At 42.1% G+C, this 19,995-nt stretch overlaps 1 protein-coding gene and 1 long non-coding RNA gene across 2 annotated transcripts in view; both read left to right on the top strand.

The window, feature by feature from the left end:
• LOC125965682 (uncharacterized) overlaps window positions 1-19,995 on the top strand; it is a 667,016-nt gene that overhangs the window by 264,527 nt on the left and 382,494 nt on the right. The window lies entirely within an intron of this gene.
• Window positions 1,441-19,825, top strand: NRSN1 (neurensin 1). The gene is made up of 4 exons (XM_004273528.3): window positions 1,441-1,579; window positions 3,361-3,433; window positions 8,674-8,871; window positions 18,175-19,825. Exons 3-4 carry the CDS (start codon window positions 8,683-8,685, stop codon window positions 18,571-18,573), a joined length of 588 nt encoding a protein of 195 aa, XP_004273576.1. The 5' UTR covers window positions 1,441-1,579; window positions 3,361-3,433; window positions 8,674-8,682; the 3' UTR covers window positions 18,574-19,825.

Here is a 19,995-nt window from a genome sequence, read left to right as displayed (position 1 = left end):
GCCACAAGTCAAAACTCCTGAAAGATGCACTTTCATGAAGACTGGGAAGGGAGAAAGAAATAAGTGGCACCTACAGGCTTAAGTGGTGTTGAAACTGGGACATGAGTTGCAAACCAGAGGAACATGGAAAACACAGCCATCTTTTGGTTCTCCTCAAAGCATTTGCTCGACATTTGCTTTGATATATTCACTGTTTAATAAAAACAGAGTTGTTTCTTAGTTTTTTTAAGCAAAATATCACTTATACCCTAAATCCTCTCCAGGAGATAACCTTGTAGATTCCAGTGCCCCTCCACCATTTAGCAGCTGTGTGACCCGTGACGAGCGATTGTGAGCCTGTATCACCATGGGGGCAGGTCACTTCTCTCTATGCCTCAGCCCCCTCATTTGTAAAATTGGAATAATAAAGAATAACCCCCACACATAGGGCTGATGTGAGGATTTAATGATTTAATATGCATATAATGAATATATATGTACAATACTGAAAGCAACGCCTGGGACATAGTAAACACCACGTAAATATTGGATGTTATTATGTGTAGAATGGTTGTGCAAATATTAATTATTTTAGTAATCATTTTCAGCATTATGCCACTTACCAGGGGTCTGCAGAAAGTCTCCTGAAGCAGGGGTCGTTGTATTTATATGCTAACCTGCCCACACCTACACACATTTTTCTGAGGTGTTCACAGGTAATTTTCTAGTATGTTCTTGCCTTCGTGCATTTGTGTGTTTTTCTTGAATATCATCATTTAATTCATTTTCTCCATCATTCTTCCACATCACCCATGTAAGTCTAAATGACCTTGGGATCGGGGGTGAGGGGAGACACTGAAAGTGCCCAACGCTGACAAAAGTGAAAAGGTTCTTTCAGTCGGGCACCGCTCTGCCAGCCGAAGTTCCTCACCTCGGGTCTCGTCAAGGACAAAAAACAGGGTCCGGATAAGCCTTTACAAATGGGGGGCCGGGGTGGGGGGTGTGGAAGAAACAGCAGGTCCGTCTGCCTTCTCCATCCATCTAAAAAATACGTGTATGGAGGCCGCTACGGCCAGATACTGTGCTGGGCAGAAGAAAACTGGACATGGCAGAAGGCAGAGAAGATGCCCGTCCCCGTGGAGCTTCCGAAGAGCAAAGTAACCAGCCTCCCAGAAGGCCGGCCACCCTCCTGTGCGGACCACCAGACTCGGGGCGCCGGAAGAGGGACTGGCCAATCCGGGCCCCGCCCACTCGCCTCACGTCCGCACAGCGCCGACCCGGCCCCTTCGGCGGCGGCGGCTGCGCGGGCCTCGGATGCGCGGGCACGCGGGACGCCCAGCTGTCAATCACGCGCAGGTTGAGCTCAGCTAGGCTGGAGCAGCAGCGGCAGCGGCAGCGGCGGCGGCGGCGGCGGCGGCGGCGGCGGCGGCGGCGGCGGCGGCGGCGGCGGCGGCGGCGGCGGCGGCGGCGGCGGCGGCGGCGGCGGCGGCGGCGGCGGCGGCGGCGGCGGCGGCGGCGGTGGCGGCGATGGGACCCCAGCGAGAGATCTGCGGCTAGCTGGCTGCATTTGCTCCACGGGTCAGGGGATCGCAGGCGGCAGGTAAAGCCTTGCGGAGCCCAGGGGTGAGGTTTTCTAGGCTCGATGTGTCCTTCTCCCGCTCCTTTTTCTTTCCTTCCTCTCTCCACACGCACAAATATTCATATTTTCTCTGTCTCTCTCTCTCTCTGTCTCTCTCTCTGTCTCTCTCTCTGTCTCAGTCACACACACACACACACACACACACACACACACACCACCCCTAACTCGTTCACGATTATATGGACACAAATCTCTACAAAACCCATGCGTATTAAAATCCACGAACACGTACAAATTAGGAGTAGCTAACTCCATGCTTTGGCGGTTTGTGGTTTGTGTTATGTAAGAATTTGGGAGGTATACAGGGAAAACTCAGGAGTTTCTTTCCTGTGAGACAAGAAAAGTTGTAATATTAGATAAGAGTAAAAATGTATGTATTTGGAGTTTGCAAAACTGATTTGCTTTCTTTTCCAGGCTGAATTTACCCCCTCCTTGCCTTCCCCACTCCTCTGCCGTATCTAAAGACGTCTGAGTTTTTGATATGATCTCAGCACCTACTTCTTCGTGTTGTTAGAAAGGGGGCTTGGGTGGGGGTCCTACCAAAGCTGATGACCTCAAAGAAAACAGAGCTGGAGTTGAACAGCTTATGTATACTTAATTGGTTCCTGGCTCTGTAGCAGAAATGTTTTCAGCACCTTGAAGAGCTCCTTTGGCTCCAAACCAAGCCAGCCTTTAGTGAAGGGCATGTGTGGAGTCAATTCCCTCAAAGAAAAGGGGGAAGGCGACAGATAAAAAGAAGGGACATTTAATGAGAGAGACAGGCACAGATGAGAGACAGACAGACAGACTTGTTTTCTTTTACTTATCCAGACCCAGAATCCTAATATAATTTGCTTCTTTGTCCAAATCTGCTCACATACCACCCACAAAATAAAATTTCAGGACAAATAAATGAGTCTTGAAGAAGGCTGGGTTGGCATGGTACATACAGACTGAACCTGGAAAATACTGAAAACAGTTTTTCAGGGCTCAACTAGGCGTACACTCCTCAAGTCTTTGAGATTCTCCTGCATATGGATGGGGAACTGTTCATCAGAAAGAATTCTTAACGCCTCTTGAAAAATACAGCCCGAGTTATTTTATTTCACATGACTACAGTAATGTAGGAAACCAATAGCTCTATAGCTGGCAATGGCTTTTTAATTAAATCTTGCATGGGCACCTGCTTTTCTTAGGCAGATGGAAAGTAACATGATCGTGATAGGAAGAAAATGGATATAGGAGTAAAAATCAACCTAATGAGTAAATCATCCAAAGAGCCTTCGTAAGTCTAAAATGCATGTAAATGGATCATAAAATACAACAGCTATAAGATTAATTTATTTTACACTATAATGGGATAGGCACCAAAGAGATCAAGTCTGGAGTATCTGGGAAGCAAGTCATCTTTTTCTTTACAATTTGTAAAACACAAATTGGTCAGTCTAGTTGGTATTATTGACTACATGGAATAGAATTATATCAAAATGAGAATATATTTGTATAATGTGTTATAGTTTACATAGCCCTTTTCATTTATATTGTTTCATTGACTCTATAAACTCTCATGAGAGCCCATTAAAAAGTTATAAAATATGTTATACTTTTGTAAAAAAGAAAAAACTATCTTTGCTCTTGAACAGGAAGTCCTTTGTCAATGTTTTTGTCAATATTAAATGATTCTTTACAAGTTATAAAAATGACTTATGAAGTTTAGACTTTTATCTGGATCACATTCTGCAGAGATTTTTGTTCTTAAATAGGTTTGAAGAATGAGCCATTAAAAGGAAAGGTCAAAGAGTAAACAACAAGAAGAGGAAGAGGAGGATTTCAAAGGTAAGACTCAAACCTTGTCACATGTAAATTCATAAGCACCTTCTGGTCTGCACATCGATAAAGAAGAGGTTTAAAGAGAATATGGGTTCTGTTTCTCTTCTCATTGCGGTTTTGGACTTTATTTTACCTTACTTAAAAGTACATCTCAAAGGGGCAAAGTAATAAGATAACTGCGTATCATTACCCCCTTTTTTAAAAATTATAAAAGTGGCTGCATAGCCACTGACTTAGAGGAAATAAAAATTCACAGTGCAGAGCCACAATCTCTACCACTATTCCAGGACAATAAAATATCTCTGAAATGGTTCATTGGTAGAAATACATTTTCAGGTTTTAAGGTTATGCTTATATAATTCCAGAATGCCTGATTTAAATATGAAAAAGCTGTTAGCAGGCTTTCATGCCTTCCTGCATCCACTCTTGAGTCTAACTGATTCTTTTAAGCGAATTGACCTTTTGGTGTAGTGTTGGATAAATGGTCTAAATCAGCTATGCGCCTATACCTTGCAGCACTGGCCCTGTGGAAAAGTGTCTCTAATGGGAACTTCACTCTCATTATCTCAGAATGATTTTATGGGAGAGAAAAGCGCAGTATGAAAACTTGAGTGATCTTTCAGAGAGAATAAATAGAACAGGGCCTGTGCCTGGCTTCACAACTGACTCACACATAGAGCCATGGGAAAACACTCATCCTTTTTGTGCCTCAGTTTTCTGCCTCTCTTCTCTCAAGGAGACCATGAAGACAAATACCATAAAATCTCTGGTATTCTTAAGGTTTCATGAGGCATAAAGCCTTATTTCTATTTCCATGGCTATGAACATTTTTCAAGTAAAATAAAGAGTAACTGCTTCTATTAGACTGAAATTCAAATTTCCAACAAACTGATACTTTAGTGTAGTAGTACACATATAGATCATGGTAACACACACATGAGTTTGTTTGCTGAATAGAGTAATCATTTGAGGAATTCTCAGCATTTATACTTCTTCCTGCTGCAAATACCTCGTTTTGGTGCCCATTTTGTTGCACTTACTGCTTCAGAAGTGTTTCTTCTTCTAACCCGAGTCAACTGAGAGCAAAATGTGTGTCCCACTCATCTTTGTAAGCACCGTCTCACGTAATCTGGCATATAACCAGTGGTTTAAAAACACCGAAGGAAGGGAGGAATGAAAAATCAAGGACCACTCAGGCCATCATCCACACCAACCCATCTGGAACTCTGTGCCAAGAAATTTCAAAGTGGTAAACAGGACAGAAAACGTCCTTGCCCTGGTGAAGTTTACAGTTTATCATGTACAAGTTCTATCAGACCATCAAATAAACCACATAACAGAGGATCAGGTAATAACAAGTTCTATGAAGGGGAACAAATCTAGACAAGGGGATAGAGAGTAATAGAGGGCTGATATTGATTATGCTCATTGTAGAAAGCCTCTCAGAAGAGTTTGGGGGTTTGAATATCCATTTAATGTATAACTGTGCATGCGGTTGAGATAGATACCATAAACAAATAATAAAAAGAAGAAAACCATGGATGGATCCTCACTTATCAGCACCCATAAGGTCGTTCAGGAAAAATGAAAACAATTCCCCCTTCATAGATGACCAAGTAACCAGACACTTATGCTGCTTGTGCTCCATCACGATGGCCATGCTGGCAGTGAAGATGCAACAGGCTCCACCAGAGTGTTTATAAAATGAAAACTCACAAGGACTCATTTAAATACAATACTGGAGAATATTTTCACTCACCTCCCCCTATGCATGTACTTCCTAGGATGTTAAGTCTTTCTCTCAAGAAAGGAGCCCCTTCAGGATCCATCACTAACAGCAGCCATAGATTTAACATTACTGTTTTTGCTGCCACTACTACACCTATTGAAACACAAACACCGCAATTCTCATGAAACCTTACTCATTAAATAAATGCTGAGGCAAGCTGAAACACCTTTGCACATAACTTCCCTTTCTTCTCAACCCTGGTGTATCATATACTCATTGCCCAGCTTTTAAAGTGACTTTATGAAATGACCTCATGTATATCAACCAGGTAGATTCCAAATAACTGTAACATTTTCTATATTGGGACAAAAAGTTACCTATGAGGAATGTAACTCTCTTGAGTTTTTGCAAGTGCAAAATTTCTACTCTAAAATGTTATATTTTAAAATACATGTTCTACCAAGTGATCCGTCTCCTCTAACAGTGAATTCCAACAAATTATATGTTTGGAAAGAGGTATGAAACCTCTAAGACCCCCCAGGGACTACTATTTTAGGCAACATACACTATACTAAAATAACTTATTGAACAAATAAACAATACACAACCATTCAGTCTACTGAATACCAAGTAACTAACCTAACTAGTAGCTTATATACTCTTTTAAACTAAAGCTTCATGCACACTATAATAAAGCAATCTGACAATCAATCATTGAGAGCATGGGAGGAGATGGGAAATCCCTAAACCCAGTTGTTTATCAAACAAAAATAATCGACTCATTCTGTAAATTCATGGCCAAAGACTCTTGAAAAATCTATGTCTAGAAGGAATTAGAGGTTATCTGGTCCAGCCATCTTATTTTAAGGATGATGCAACCATAGCCCAGAGAGGTTACTGAGCTTACCTGAGATGTCAAAACCAGTAAGCTGCAGATCAAGAACTAGCATTAGAGCCCATTCTCTGCTCGGTGTGGTTATCACAGCGCAGGCCGTGTTCTTGTACTTTGTACGCCTGGAGGGGAGAATAAGATTTGTTGGGATTTCTCTTCTGGAATGTATCTAACATCACTAAAAATCCATTCTGACTTAGAGTAGAGCCATCTATCACTCAGGCTCAAAAGCATTTGTTTTATGACATTTTCTATCTCTTTTATGATTTTACCTATATTGTGTTTAACCAAGTTGGACTACTGAGTCTCATCCTATAAAGCAGAAACATTTAACCTAGTGTGCTGGAAACAAGCAGTGCAGGGAATGACTACAATACGTCACAAGGTCCTGCTCTGCACCAAAGCTAAATCCTGAGAAAGAATGATTTTAGCATCTAAGGAAGATAACTCTTACTGTTGCTATGAGGGATTGTTTTTATTCCTATCATATCTATTTTTGTCCTTTTTTCATGTTAAAGTCTCCAATGCTTTATTGAAAACCTGAACATATATATTTGTATGAGTTGGTTCTGATTATGCAAATATATGATTCAATCTATACTCCTGTTTACTGTATTGTCATCTTTCATCTGCTCCCTGACTCATGATATAAACTGTAGCAGATGATTTTTCTTTGCCTCAGTTTCTTCAGTGACAAAGCAGACTTAGTAATACTAATCCCATTTCCCCTTGACTGAAAGTTTATTAGAATGTCTTAAAAGAAAGTGCCTTTAAAATTATTCTACTTGGATATCACTAGTAATGGCCCCTTATTAATCATCTTCTTTGTGTAAGCATTAAATAAAAGGTACTGAAGAGATCATCCTAGCATTTAAAATATGAAAACTAGGTTAACAAAAGAATTTGGTCCATCAGACATTGCAGCTCTAATCAGGCAAAGTCCCTTCTGAAATCTTGATTTTTTTATGAAATAATATCCTTCTGAAATGTTAAAAAGCAAAAAAACAAAAATAAATTTCCTTTCCTGATCTCTCTTCCTGGGTGATTTCTTTAGATGGTAGCTGGACCTGAGACAGGAAGAAGTCACTAGGAGGTAGGCACTAAATGTAACATTGACCAACACTTTAAAAGATGAGGTTATCAGTCACCATCAGTTATACCTGTTTGCATCATTTTTCTAAGGTCAGGGCCATATTTTCCTGAATTTGACCACATGTTCTAACCAAAACCCACTTGTGGCTGAGGGCACACATTTACAAGATATTCTTAAGGGTTCACTTTGTGGCCATGGGACAGTGAGTCCCTGGGTTCAACTTTGACTTTAGCCCCATGATTCTATACAACCAAATTAAGTGGCCACACAGGAACACCTGCTAGAATTTTAGATTAAGTTTTTCTTGTAGGTAAACATTACTACTTGGTTTCTTGGCAAGTAATTGAAAACATTTAATATGTCTTCTTATTGCCTGGATTATAGCACAGGTCCTGAGAACCTGGGTCAGTGAGAAAATTATCCTCCTTCTATATTGTTCCTTGCTTTGTCATGTTGAGACAGGGAAAACTGTCTAGAGTTTAAAACTATGTCCACACAGGGAAAATCATCTAGAGGATAACTGAACAATCTAAAAAACTATTTCATATTTCTAGCTACCTATTTATCTGCTTATATGGAGATCAAAAAACCAAAGAACAAACAGAATAACTGAGAATTCTCTTACTCACCAAAATTTCTGTCCTTCAGTAATTCCTTTTTTTTACCATGAATTATTAACCACATGCCTCTAAGGTCAAATTAGATCAGATCAAGTTGAAATTTCCATCTGAAGAAGGCAGAGTCCCAAACAACCCACCCAGAGCTTAGTGTCATTAAACAATTCTCTGAATTTTTTATTTATAGTAGACACTTAATGGGAAATAGTAAAAGGCAGGTCTACCTTCTGCATTATGCTCTAGCATCCCACGTGGACAGATGTATCCACAAATAATGCCTGAAATCTGGAGTTAGAGTCAGTGAGGTATCAATTATTGGCCAAGCCATTTGTGATAAAGCATGAAGCAACTTTTTAATAAAGCTTCTGTACAACTTGACAATTGTTAGAGCAAGATACATGAGATCCGAAGGCAAAATTTCAAATAGCTACGTAACACCATGTAGTTTCCACAAGGGAACATGGTTAAGCATTGAAGAGGACAGACCAGGACAAATTCCATCTGTACCAAGTGAGAGTGCCTTCCTAATCCTTTAACATGGAAGTGTAAAGACTACTAGATTCTAAGAGATTAAAGATTTCTTGTCAAGACACTGAAAATCTCAGCTTCTTTGTTGCCATTTCTCATGTGCTTCCTGCTTAAATTTTTGCATCATCTAAGTGAGCTGTGCTGTTATGTCTTGTTTCATTTATGGAGAACCAGTTCTAGACATTGAGTGTTTGGGATAATTTTGCATTCAGTAGAGAAGAGCGGCTTGGGTTAAAAAGGCAGGTCTTTAAACATGTCTTTTCTTGCCAGAAAAGAGCATTGTTCAAACAGGCTGACATTATTCAGCCTGGTTCTTACCTTTAATTTGCCTTTTGATCCTGAGGCCAGAGCTCATGTGGTTGATGCCTGTGGGTGCTGTCATTCCAGCTGGGAAGGATGAGTTCTTGCAGCAACGTTTGTGGGTCCAAGCAGGCACAGGCTGCTACCGAGGGCGGGTACCAGCGCTATGGAGTCCGGTCCTACCTGCACCAGTTTTATGAGGACTGTACCACCTCGATCTGGGAGTATGAGGATGATTTCCAGATCCAGAGATCACCTAACAGGTGGAGCTCAGTATTCTGGAAGGTAAGTAAAGAGCATGTGTTTAACTCAGGAAGTGGAGAAGTCATTTGATATGGGAAATAACTCAGCTATAGAGAACTGAGAAGTCTGGGACTCTGTGTGTGGATCCCTCTCAGTGTCACTAAGTTCAGTTTTCTTCCTTAGGAAAGGAGACTATAACCCTTGGGCTGAAGAAAGCCTCTACACACAGCACAATTGTTGATTTGCAGGTTAAACATAAATAGATATAATTGCCATCATTAATTATTATTTTTGCTATTGTTATTAACATGCCACTAAATTCACCAACTATGACAGCCATCCAAAGGCAAAACATGCTTTCAGCCTCCCTTAAGGTTTGGTAAGTATCATTTGACAAATTACAATAATTATTAGAAGAAACAGTTGGATACTAGAGAGAGTTAATACTGAGACATAATACAGTGGTCAGTCTGCCAGCTCTGCCTCTCCTGGATATGTGGTCATGAGGCTTTATGAGCTTCAGCTTCCTCAAGTGGAAGGAGCCTCACTAGACAATAAGTTCAGTCATTCAGCATATAATTAGTGAGCACCTACTCTGTGCCAAGAAGTTGCAAAGTACCAGAAATTAAAGTGGTAAATGGGAGAAGAAAAAGTCCCTTGCCCTCAAGGAACTTACAATCTATCGTGGGAAACAGACCATAAACAAATAAACCACACAACAGAATGGTAGTGGCAAGTGCTATGAAGAGAAATAAATCAGAATAAGAGGATAGGGAAGGATGGAGAACTGGTATTTAGTTGTACTGATCACAGAAAGCCTGTCAGAGGAGATGACCTTTGAGCAAATACCAGGGAGTAAACCATAAAATTACCTGGCTGAAGGTCACTGTAGGCTGGGAAAATAGCAAGTCCAAAAGCTCTGAAATGGGAACACTGGTGTGTTTGAAAAATAGCAAGAGATCCAATCTGGTTGGAGAGGAATGAGAGAGGGGAAAGAACAGGTGATGGATTCAGAAAAACAACAGGACACAGATGATGTGTGTGGAGCCTTGTAGGTGACAGTGAGGACTTTGGCTTTTACCTTGAGATCCATGGGAAGCCACCTGAACATTTCAAGCAGATGAGTGACATAACCCGACCAGTATTTTAACAAGATCATTCTGGCTACAGTACAGAAAATAAATTATAGGAAGGCAAGGATAGAAGCAGCTAGATTATTTAAGAGGCTGTTAAAGTATCCAGGCAAGAATAATAGTGGCTTAGATTACGGTGGTGTTAATGGAGATGGCGAGAAGTAGTCAGATTTAGCATAAAGTTTGAAGGGCAAGCTGTCAGGACATGTTGGCATATTAGAAACGAAAGAAAGAAGAGTCAAGCATGACTTAGACTCGCAGCCTGAGCTCTTCAGTGGATGATGTTATAATTCACTGGGATGGAGAACACCAGGAGAGCAGTGGGATGGGTGGGGAGTCAAGAGTTTGATTTTGGCATTGCTACATTGGAGGTGCCTATTAAACATGCAAGTGGAGATCTCTAGTAGCAATTTAAATATACTTCAGCTCATGAATTGGGAGTCGCTGATACATACAGTGTATATAAGGTACCAGACTAGACAAGATCACCTAGGAAGAGAGTATAGACATAAGAGAGAAGAAGGCATCGAATGTTCCAACATTTAGAAATCAAAAAAAGGACAAGGATGTAGGAAGGGCTACTGAGAAGGCACAGCTTTAGATGATGCCTCGGATTCCCTCCAGGTCTAATATTCTGTGTTTTGGAGGTTTCTGATAATCCCCAACTTTCTCCCGAAAGATCCCAGAAACTTTGACATTGATACCGACATAAATTTACAATGTACTGGCAATAGAGTTTAACAAGAGGCAGTGTAACATAGTGATGATTATGAGCACGGACTCTGGCCTCAGATTACATGGGTTCAAATCTCAGCTCTGTAACTTTGGGTAATTTAATTGACCTTAAATGAGCCTCTAATGGTGATACTTATAGTACCTACCACATAAGTTTTGAGAATTAAATAAGATAATAGATGCAAAGAGCTTAGAACAATGTCTGGTAGGCACTCAATAAGCACTTAATATATTAGCTCCTAGTACCAGATGTCATATGGAACACTGAGTTCTGAAACAGAAATAAAACTGGAAATCTAGTTAATAAATAAAATATTGGTAATGTGATTATTACTATGGATTACCCAAGACCTGTGTTGATTCAAAATCTTACTAGTGTCAGGCACTCTGTATTAGAATTGGTCAAGCCAGCCTTCTTATTCTGTACAAGTGTCACCTCTGATGACTCCTTACTGGCCTGGACCAATGAAATACATAGCCAAGCTTGGCACATCTTGTATTTACCCAGGCAAGTGGGTGGTTGCTTCTCTATATGTCAAAAAAACAAATATTTGCCTCACAGGTCTATTGTGCCAAGAGCCTAAAATGCCACTGACATACAGAATACTGCAAATGCTAGTGGTTCCAAAGCACTAGTAGTGATACGAGTTGTGAAGCTATAACTCCATCAAATAATACATGGGTATGGATTTACAATAAAGAACTCTCAGTAAATTACCAAGCCTAGAATTCAGATTTCAGTATTTTCTCTCTTCTGTTTAACACAAACAAGATCCAAAAGTATTTGTTCCCTGTTGTGCTGGACCTACTTCAGAGAATAAAACCAGGCAAAAGTCCATGGCCTCACAGAGATTATATTCCAGCAAAATCCAAATCTTAGACTTACATCCTAACCATAAAACACTAGACTGGGCACTCAGAAGCCTACAGTCAACTTGAAAAACCAAAGAATTCACTGTCTTAGAGACCTCACCCCTACCAAGGGAATAAACCAACCATTCTTGGGTTTCCTCCTAGGGAATATAAGGGAACTCATGCCAGCGAGCGTATGAAGTGCTTTGAATCAACACAGAGAGAAGCACTGATTATGCACGTGTTTCTATTATGATACTTTTCTTATGTTTTTTCTTTCATTTCAATCTGCATCTTGTAAGTGGTTCAAGATGTGGGCTCCCCCTTCCCTCTCTTCCACTATAGCATTGCTGAGGCCACGTGGGTCTCTCACTGTGGGCCACGCTCACAGAGCCTCAGGAGGACTCTGCTGGTGAGCCAGCTCCTTAGCGGTGGGCAGCAAGGAGGGGCTTAATGAGAACAGGGATTGGAATCAAATGGGCCTGAGCCAGAAACTTTGCTCTACCACATGGACCGATGTAACCTCGCTCTCACAATGCTGTTCTTTCTACACATGTTTATATGTCCACTGTGCACAAACCTCTGTGGTGGGCTCCGGGATTCAGTTGTGAACACAACACTGTTCTTCACCTGACGGAGTTCACAGTCAAATAAGGAAGGTAGATGTGTACAGAGATTGTTACAATCCACCATGCCAGTTGTTGCAGTACTTACTGGACAGATCTGATGCAGCCTGGGGAGGAAGTGACTCCACAGAAGAGTTCACAGGCACAGAAAAGCACTATAGAAAGAAGAGCATCGCAGAAGCTGCGTCATGAGAGAAGATGGCATGCTCAGGAGATGCCAACAGTTCACTGTGGCTGGGGTAAGAGTTAGGCGTGGAGGACAAAGGCCAAGAGATGAACACGGTAATGTATACAAGAGCCAGATCACAGAGACTCAGCAAGGCTGTGAAGTAGAAATTTCTCCAGAACCTTCCTGCTTGACTGAGTACAGTGAGTAGGTAAGATAATAAAGCTAGGCTTTCTTGGGAAGGTTGTCTCACAATCAGGTGTAAACAGCCCCTACACACACACACACACACACACACATATACAGTATTATACACATTCTCTGTGCCTCACAGCTTCTGGATTACTGCATGGTGGCCTCCGCCACTGCTAATTTACCTGCAACTGCTGCCATCTGCAAAAATCTATGTGACACAGTCCCACCTACCCCCTGCCACCCACTGCCTCTGCCCAAGGGCCTAACAGGCTGTGGTAGAGTTTTTCTTTCTCACCCTTGCACTTGACCTTGACTAAGACTGCTGCTACTTGATGGTGCAGCAGACAGCTGAAGTACTGCAGGTATGAACTAATGGGAGCAGTCTTCTTACCCCAGTCGTTCTTTCCTCACCCCAGGGTTATCCTCCTCCTTACCTTTCCCTCAACCAATATCAGAAATCTCCCAAAGGGTGTTAAATAGCAACGGGCAGGTACAAGGCAAGACCGCTTCCTCCACAGACTTACTAAAAGTGAAAATGATGCTGGTACCTCTCTTTTCTCTCAAGACCCTCCTCCTACCTGTCCCAATCTCTCCAGTTTCCCCCTTAAGCTAAGTCAGAGTTTAAACTTACATCTTGGATTTCTCTTCAGAGTCTTGCTAGATATTAAGGAGATGGTTTTATTCTAGAAATGAATAAGGAAGTCCCTTAAGAGGAAACACAATGGTATTATTAAAAAAGAAAAAATTTCTCAGATGACACTTGAAAAATGGACAAAGGATGAGACTAGCCATGGAGACCATCAGAATGCTGTTGCAATGATCCGGCCAAGAGTTAATAATGCTCTGTTACCATTAGAGTAGCTGTAGTGATGGAGAGACAAGATTCAAGAGAATTCTGAGATAGAATCAATAAGATTTAATTATCCATTGACTACGAATGTGAGGAAGGACTCAGTGAATGGGCAGGTGGCAGGAATGCAGAAAAACTGGGAAGGAAAGAAGAAAGGAACACCATTTTGAATATTTGGGTTTTGCAGAGCCTTTGGGACACTTTTGTGTAGATCCTCCCATTGGCTGTCATAAATGTGGGGCTACAGCCCAGGAGAGAAATCTAGGCTGGAGCTGGACATTTGGAAGTCACTGGTATATAGATGCGAGTTGAAACTGCGGCCACAAATTAAACCATAGAGAGAACATATTGAGTAAGAGATGTGAGTCAGGGCTGGAACCCTGGGGGACACCAATAATTTAAGAGTGTCTGGCAAAGCAGGTTAAGAGTGAGTTGGTAAAGACAGAAGTGGAAGAGAGTTGTGTCAGCGATAATCATTGGTGAGGGTTTTAAGAAAGCCTAAGTACTTAAAATCAATGACTGCAGAATATGCAAATGAAGAAAAGAAAAATTGGATTTGACAATTAGGAAGTCATCAGTGACCTCAGAGAGAGGGGCTTCAGTGAAATGGTGGAGGACTAGGCTTGGCTACCAAGGGTAGGAATGAGTTCAAGCAGTAGCTAGTGGAGGACACAGGGCTCTAGAATAGGTTTTGAAGATGGAAGCGACTGAATGTGCTGACAGGCTGGAGGGACAGAGCCTCTGTAAGGCAGCGGAGCCAATGCAGGATCCTGCTACCCAGGTGAAGGAGGGCTGTGGAGACTGTACCAGGTGACGCATATGTGGAAGGACCTGATCCCAGCCCGGCACTGGTCACTGCTTTGCAAAGCTCAGTGTCCCTACAAGCAGGTCAGGCAAGAGGGTCAGGACACATGAGTTAGAATCTGCCATCACTCTGGCAGGTGACAGCACTCCGAGCTCAGGTCCTGCTAAGGAGCGGTGGGTAGCAGCCCTCAGGGCTGATGCAGAAGAAGAAAAGCCAGTCTTCACTCTTGCTGCACTTCCTCTGAATTTTACCTCTAACCCAGAAGGCTTCTTTCCCATTTAGCTCCATCCAGCAATCTCCCCCCACACGCCGCTCTTCCCTGCCATGCTGGTTCTTGCCTCCACCAGTCATTACCGCCTCCTCTCTGCCAGAACAGCTGTGTTGCTCCTGCTGCCAGCTCCGCTTATTGGAGTGAACTGCATTTTCAGATCTCATCAGCTCACAGACAGACCACGAAGGGGATGCTGGTCAAAAAACAGCAGCTTCTGGCTTGTGGTCCCCAGAAGCAGAATTTCTGGAATCCAAGCTCTCCCCTCTGTCCAATCCTCCTTTCCAACAGCAGGGACTGGGTTTTCACCCATCCTTCGCACAGTCAAGAGAGTCATCAGAAGTCACAGCACAAAAACTGCTCTTGCTGCTCTCTTTAAAGTTTGCTTTTCATCACCTGGAGAGGCCCTTCTCTCTCCCTATTGGTGCTGATCTAACATCCCACACCACCAGGCTACTCTGGGAAGCCCCTCACCCAGCAGCATTGCAACTCTTTGCATGGCTCCAAACAGAGCTGGTTTGCTCTCTTAGAACCTTTTAAAAACACCTCTGTGTTGCATTTCTTAAACTCTATTTAATAGAACCCCTTTTCTCTTAGACCTGGGACCACTTCAACTTAGAGCTGTGTCCAAAGTTTATGATACCATATGGCATCACTCCCAAAATTTTTATTCCATTCAGTACTCCAAGATGGTACCAGGATTAAGCTGATATATCCCAGCATCCCTCCTCACCACTACTACACTCAGGGAAGTATTCCCAGCATTTTCCCTTCATGCCTACCATCCCACGCTCTCCCTGACATGTTTGAACAGGTTTGGAGTCCCTCTCTGGGCACATCTTTTGGAGATCCTCATTAGACTTGCATTGATGGCACCCTCAGAATCCTGGGCATTACATACTATTCATTACGTCATGCTCCCCTCCACAGATGGCGGGCCTCTCTCTGATCCTCTGATTTAACAGGGAATAGGGAGAAGGCTTGGGGAGGCCAGCCACTTTCCAGTTCTTGAAATGAGCAGGAGTTCTGCCATCTGCAAGGCAGGGTTTGCCTTTTAGCTTCTGAGTGATATTCCAAGAGTGGATTTTAATCTATAAAGCACTGCTCAACTGAGGAACAGACTGCTCTGAGAATCAATCACCTGGCTCCGGATTCAGCAGTCTGGTGGTTTAAGTGAGTCAGTCAGGAATATATATTGGACACAGGCTGGACTGACTGCTGCGGAGAGAAAGACAGAAATAGAAGATGGAGCACCCTGGCCTCCCTTGCTCTTAAGAACCTTAGAACCGAAGATGGATACATTTTTGCTGCCCTCAATTTTTGAGAATCTGTACCAGTTCTTGAGGAGGGAGGTAATTTAGTGACATATGAAGCATGTCACCATGGATATTTAAGTTAATTTAGTTTGTGCATTCAGAATATTCCAACGTGAGTCATCTTTTAAATATTATAACGGTTAGTCTTTGAAGGTGAATTTGACACCATTCTTCAAAAAATGTAGAAAGCCATCCAAAGTGTGATTTTACGACCCAATTTTTTCTGCAGTACTTATATCTTATGTACAATAGTTTTTCTTTTTTTTTTTCCAGAAGACATTATACTGACTCTTTTTGTTGGTTTTTCAGTTTCTTTACACTATTACATAATGGAAATTTGTTCGTATATGGTGACTAAAACTTTATGGTAATTTTTTTTAAATTATAGAGGTAATGTACAAAATAGTAATCGGTGAAGTATCATGGGAGAATGAAAGTGGGGAGTGGGGCTTAGAAGTCATGCAGACCTGGGTTAGAGACCACGTGCTTAAAGAGTGGACTTTGAACTATGTTTCTTCAATCCAATAAACCTCAGTTTCTTATAGGTGAAATGGGGATAAAAATATCTACATCTCATAAGATGCTGGTGAGGATTAAGTGGAAAGCACAGTGCCTAGGTCATAATCGATGCTCAATAATATGAGCTCTCTCCCCCCCTTTGTTAGAGTGATGGATTTGCAAATGTTTTCTATTATCCAAACTCTCTACTAAAGAAGTATCTAATAAAGTGTATTACCCTGAAACATAGTAAATAAATAGATAAATATACTTTAGATGTTCAAGATTAAATGGTGTTATACATTTGGTTATTTTTCCAACCTTATTTTAACTAAAAGCAATTAGGAACAGGAGGAAATGAAAAATGTGTTTAAAAAATAAGCTGTATTAGCTGTTCTTTATTCCAAGTACTTAGTGACTGTTGCAATGCTCTTGCCAATGCAGCATAATTTTACAAGAGGCACATATCCAAATAATAATAATAATATCTACTTATTAAAATGTATGACTTAGGCACAGGGCTGAGTGCTCTCGCTTTGTCCTCACAGCTTTATGAGGTAGGTACTGTTATCATTTATCATTTTATAAATGGGAAAATTAACGAGAGTATTTAAGTAACTTTCCTTCTATGATTCAAGTACTAGTTGGCAGTGCTAGAATCCAAGGCTGAGTCTGTTAATTCCAAACCTCCGAGCTTAAACTGCCAAATGGTATATTACTTTCCATTTTCAGTGGGTTACATTTTATTAGAACTTGAGCTAATGCAGTTTCATCTCCATCTGCTGCTCTTAACATTTCTCAACATCTGCACAAGTAAAGCCCAAACAGCTACATGTTAGAAGAGAAAGAGCACTGGCCTGGAGGTCAGATCTGTGGCTTCTAGCCCATCCTCTGCTACTTGCCAGTTGTCTATCTTTGGGGCAGTGACCTACCCTCCACGAGGCTACATTTCCTTGCCTATAAACTGGTAATGATGGTTCCTTCTTCACTTGCTTGGGGAAGGGGTGAGTAGTTACACAGACTGTCGATGGCCACCTGCCGAAATCACCTCTATGTTGAACAAGTTGAGTATATTACTCATCACAGTGAGACAGAATGACACCATAGGGGCTCCTGGGCATTTCAGTAAGAGAGTGTAAGAAAGGATGTATTATAGGATGTGGGCTTTAGTTGGGTGACTTGGGATTGCAGGGGTTTGGGAAGTCTACAGGAGCCAGAGTTCACTCTGGATTATCAGGAATGATCCTATGATTGGGTATCTTAATAAATCCTATCTATACAGAGGGCGGACTAGAGTGAGACTAAGACTGTAACTGTAAAGAAGCAGCAGTCATTTATATTGGGTGGGGTGGGAGGTGTGCAGAATCTTGTGGTTTGCACAATGACCTTGTTTTTGTCTGCGCTTAGACAAAATTATGAAGTGGCCTTGGTTTGTCACACTTCATCATGGGTGCAGAATGAGCCTGTCTGATGTTGAGGTTCTGCAAGATTGACTGTGCCCACAAAACAACATGGTATCAGTGGGGGCCCCAGGCCAGCTTCTAAGAACATCAAAGCCTAGTGGATAGAGTAAGGCCAGCTCCTGGGTATCCGGGCTGCTTTTCTCTTGCTCAAGACCAAACAAGACAAAGTAAACCAAAGGGGGCGCTGTTGATTGCAAAGCATTGGACAAACAGGAAGCTCAAAGGAAAAATCAAGGCAGTGCTGCAGTTCCTGGTTGGCATCAAAATCAGAAAAGTCCTCCTTCACCTTCTTTTTTAACTACAAAAATTATGCAGGCTTCTCATACAAATTAGAAGTGACTGGGGAAAGTCTCTTCTCTCAGAAAACAAGGCCAGTCCTGCCCTGGAGACCTGAAGTACCAGGTTTACTCTGTCTTATTTCACTGTGTCTTTCGCTAGGTTGGACTCATCTTGGGCACAGTCTTCGTGATTCTCGGATTGACTGTCCTGGCAGTGGGCTTTCTTGTGCCCCCCAAAATCGAAGCCTTTGGTGAGGCCAATTTCGTGATGGTGGACACACACGCTGTCCAGTTTAATGGAGCCCTTGACATGTGCAAGCTGGCGGGCGCCGTGCTCTTCTGCATCGGGGGCACGTCCATGGCAGGGTGCCTGCTGATGTCAGTGTTCGCAAAAAGCTACTCCAAAGAAGAGAAATTCCTTCAGCAAAAGTTTAAAGAGCGAATCGCAGACATCAAGGCCCACACCCAGCCCATTACAAGAGCTCCAGGCCCGGGAGAAACAAAGATACCAGTCACTTTGTCCAGGGTTCAAAATGTCCAGCCCATAGCGGCAACCTGAAACATTTTCCAGCCTGGTCCTCCCCTCTGTAATTTATGCCCAGTGTTACAAGGGAGCAGACCAGTTTGGGAAATGATATAGATTTGGTGTTGACCTGCCCCAAGGCTGTGCTGGGCTGTGGGCAGTGTGGTGTGTGAGCTCACACTCATTCCGTTCAGTGGCCCTGGGAACCGTTGATGCCATGGGTCAGCCTGGGCACATGCACCCGGCTGCTTAAAAGGTGTTGCTGGGTGCCCACCAGGAACTCTCTGGAACTCCCCTCTCATATAGTGTGACTCTGTGTCATTTTCTGTGTTCTTGGAAAGCGCTGAACAGTTTAGACCAGCCTACCAATGGCTGACGTGGTCCGTTTTACTTTCTAGTATTGGTTTTTCTAATCTTTCCTGTGTGGTGCTGCCTTCCATTCCTTGTCTCACTACATGTAAGATATTGTCCTGTGTTCACAGAAAAATCAAGTTCCCTGATTTTGACCCAAACTTTGGTCTTTTAACTCTAACTTAACATGAGGTTCTTGAAATCAGACACAAACGTATCAGAATTCTCCATAAGTCTTTTGCTGTTTTCTGTAGTGTTTTCCCACTTAAAGAGCTCAAATTGCCAACTTTAGAATCTTGGGAAATAAATTAATATTAGGAGAATCTATTTATGCAGTGTACAAAAGCACTGAATTAGAAGCCAAGAAATTTGAGTTCCTATTACTAACTAGCTGTGTGATCTTGGGGAAAGCATTTAACCTCCCAGGCCTCAGTTTCCCCACCTGTAGAACAGGCATCCTGGTCTGTGATGTCTGAGATTCCGTTTTTGCCGTGCATCATTGTGTGTCCACGACCAAGGATGTTTACAGTGTTCTTGTGGCTCTCACCACAGTGGGATTCTTCCAGACCTGGACTCCCAGAAAGTCACCAAATCAGCAGCCTTGATGCCACCTACTTCTAAATATCCAACTCCAGCAGTTTATACAATGCAGTCATATTTTTATAAAAACAAAAGTAAGCCATCCTCCAATAAGAAACCCCTGAGTAGATATTAACCTTAAAGAGGGTTTTCTTTCTCAGAGAAGACATTTTCTTCTCCAGTAAAATGTTCATCTCATCCCTTTACACTTTTATTTAATCTGTGGACTTAAACTAGCCTGAGGGAAATGGAACACATGACCTTGGTATCCTCTCAGAATCTGTGACACCTTCAAAGTCTGCCTTTTTTTTTTTTTCCTTTCCTTCACTGGATAAATAAAATATGTGAACAAGCAGAACTCGAATTGCATTGTCATTCCTTTGGTGTGGCTGTTTTCTCTCCAACATGTAATTTTCCATTCTGAGGCTAAGTGAGCTCTGCTGGTCCCCTGGCAAAATGGAAGAATAAATGAAGCAATTAGTGCTTTTGTGCACATGGTTTGTTTTGCATCGTCCAGCATAAAACACG

Source organism: Orcinus orca, chromosome 10 (assembly GCF_937001465.1).
Source record: "Orcinus orca chromosome 10, mOrcOrc1.1, whole genome shotgun sequence".
In the NCBI taxonomy this organism is placed as follows: Eukaryota; Metazoa; Chordata; class Mammalia; order Artiodactyla; family Delphinidae; genus Orcinus; species Orcinus orca.
The sequence above is the reverse complement of the archived record's forward strand: the minus strand, read 5'-3'. Positions and strand labels throughout refer to the sequence as shown.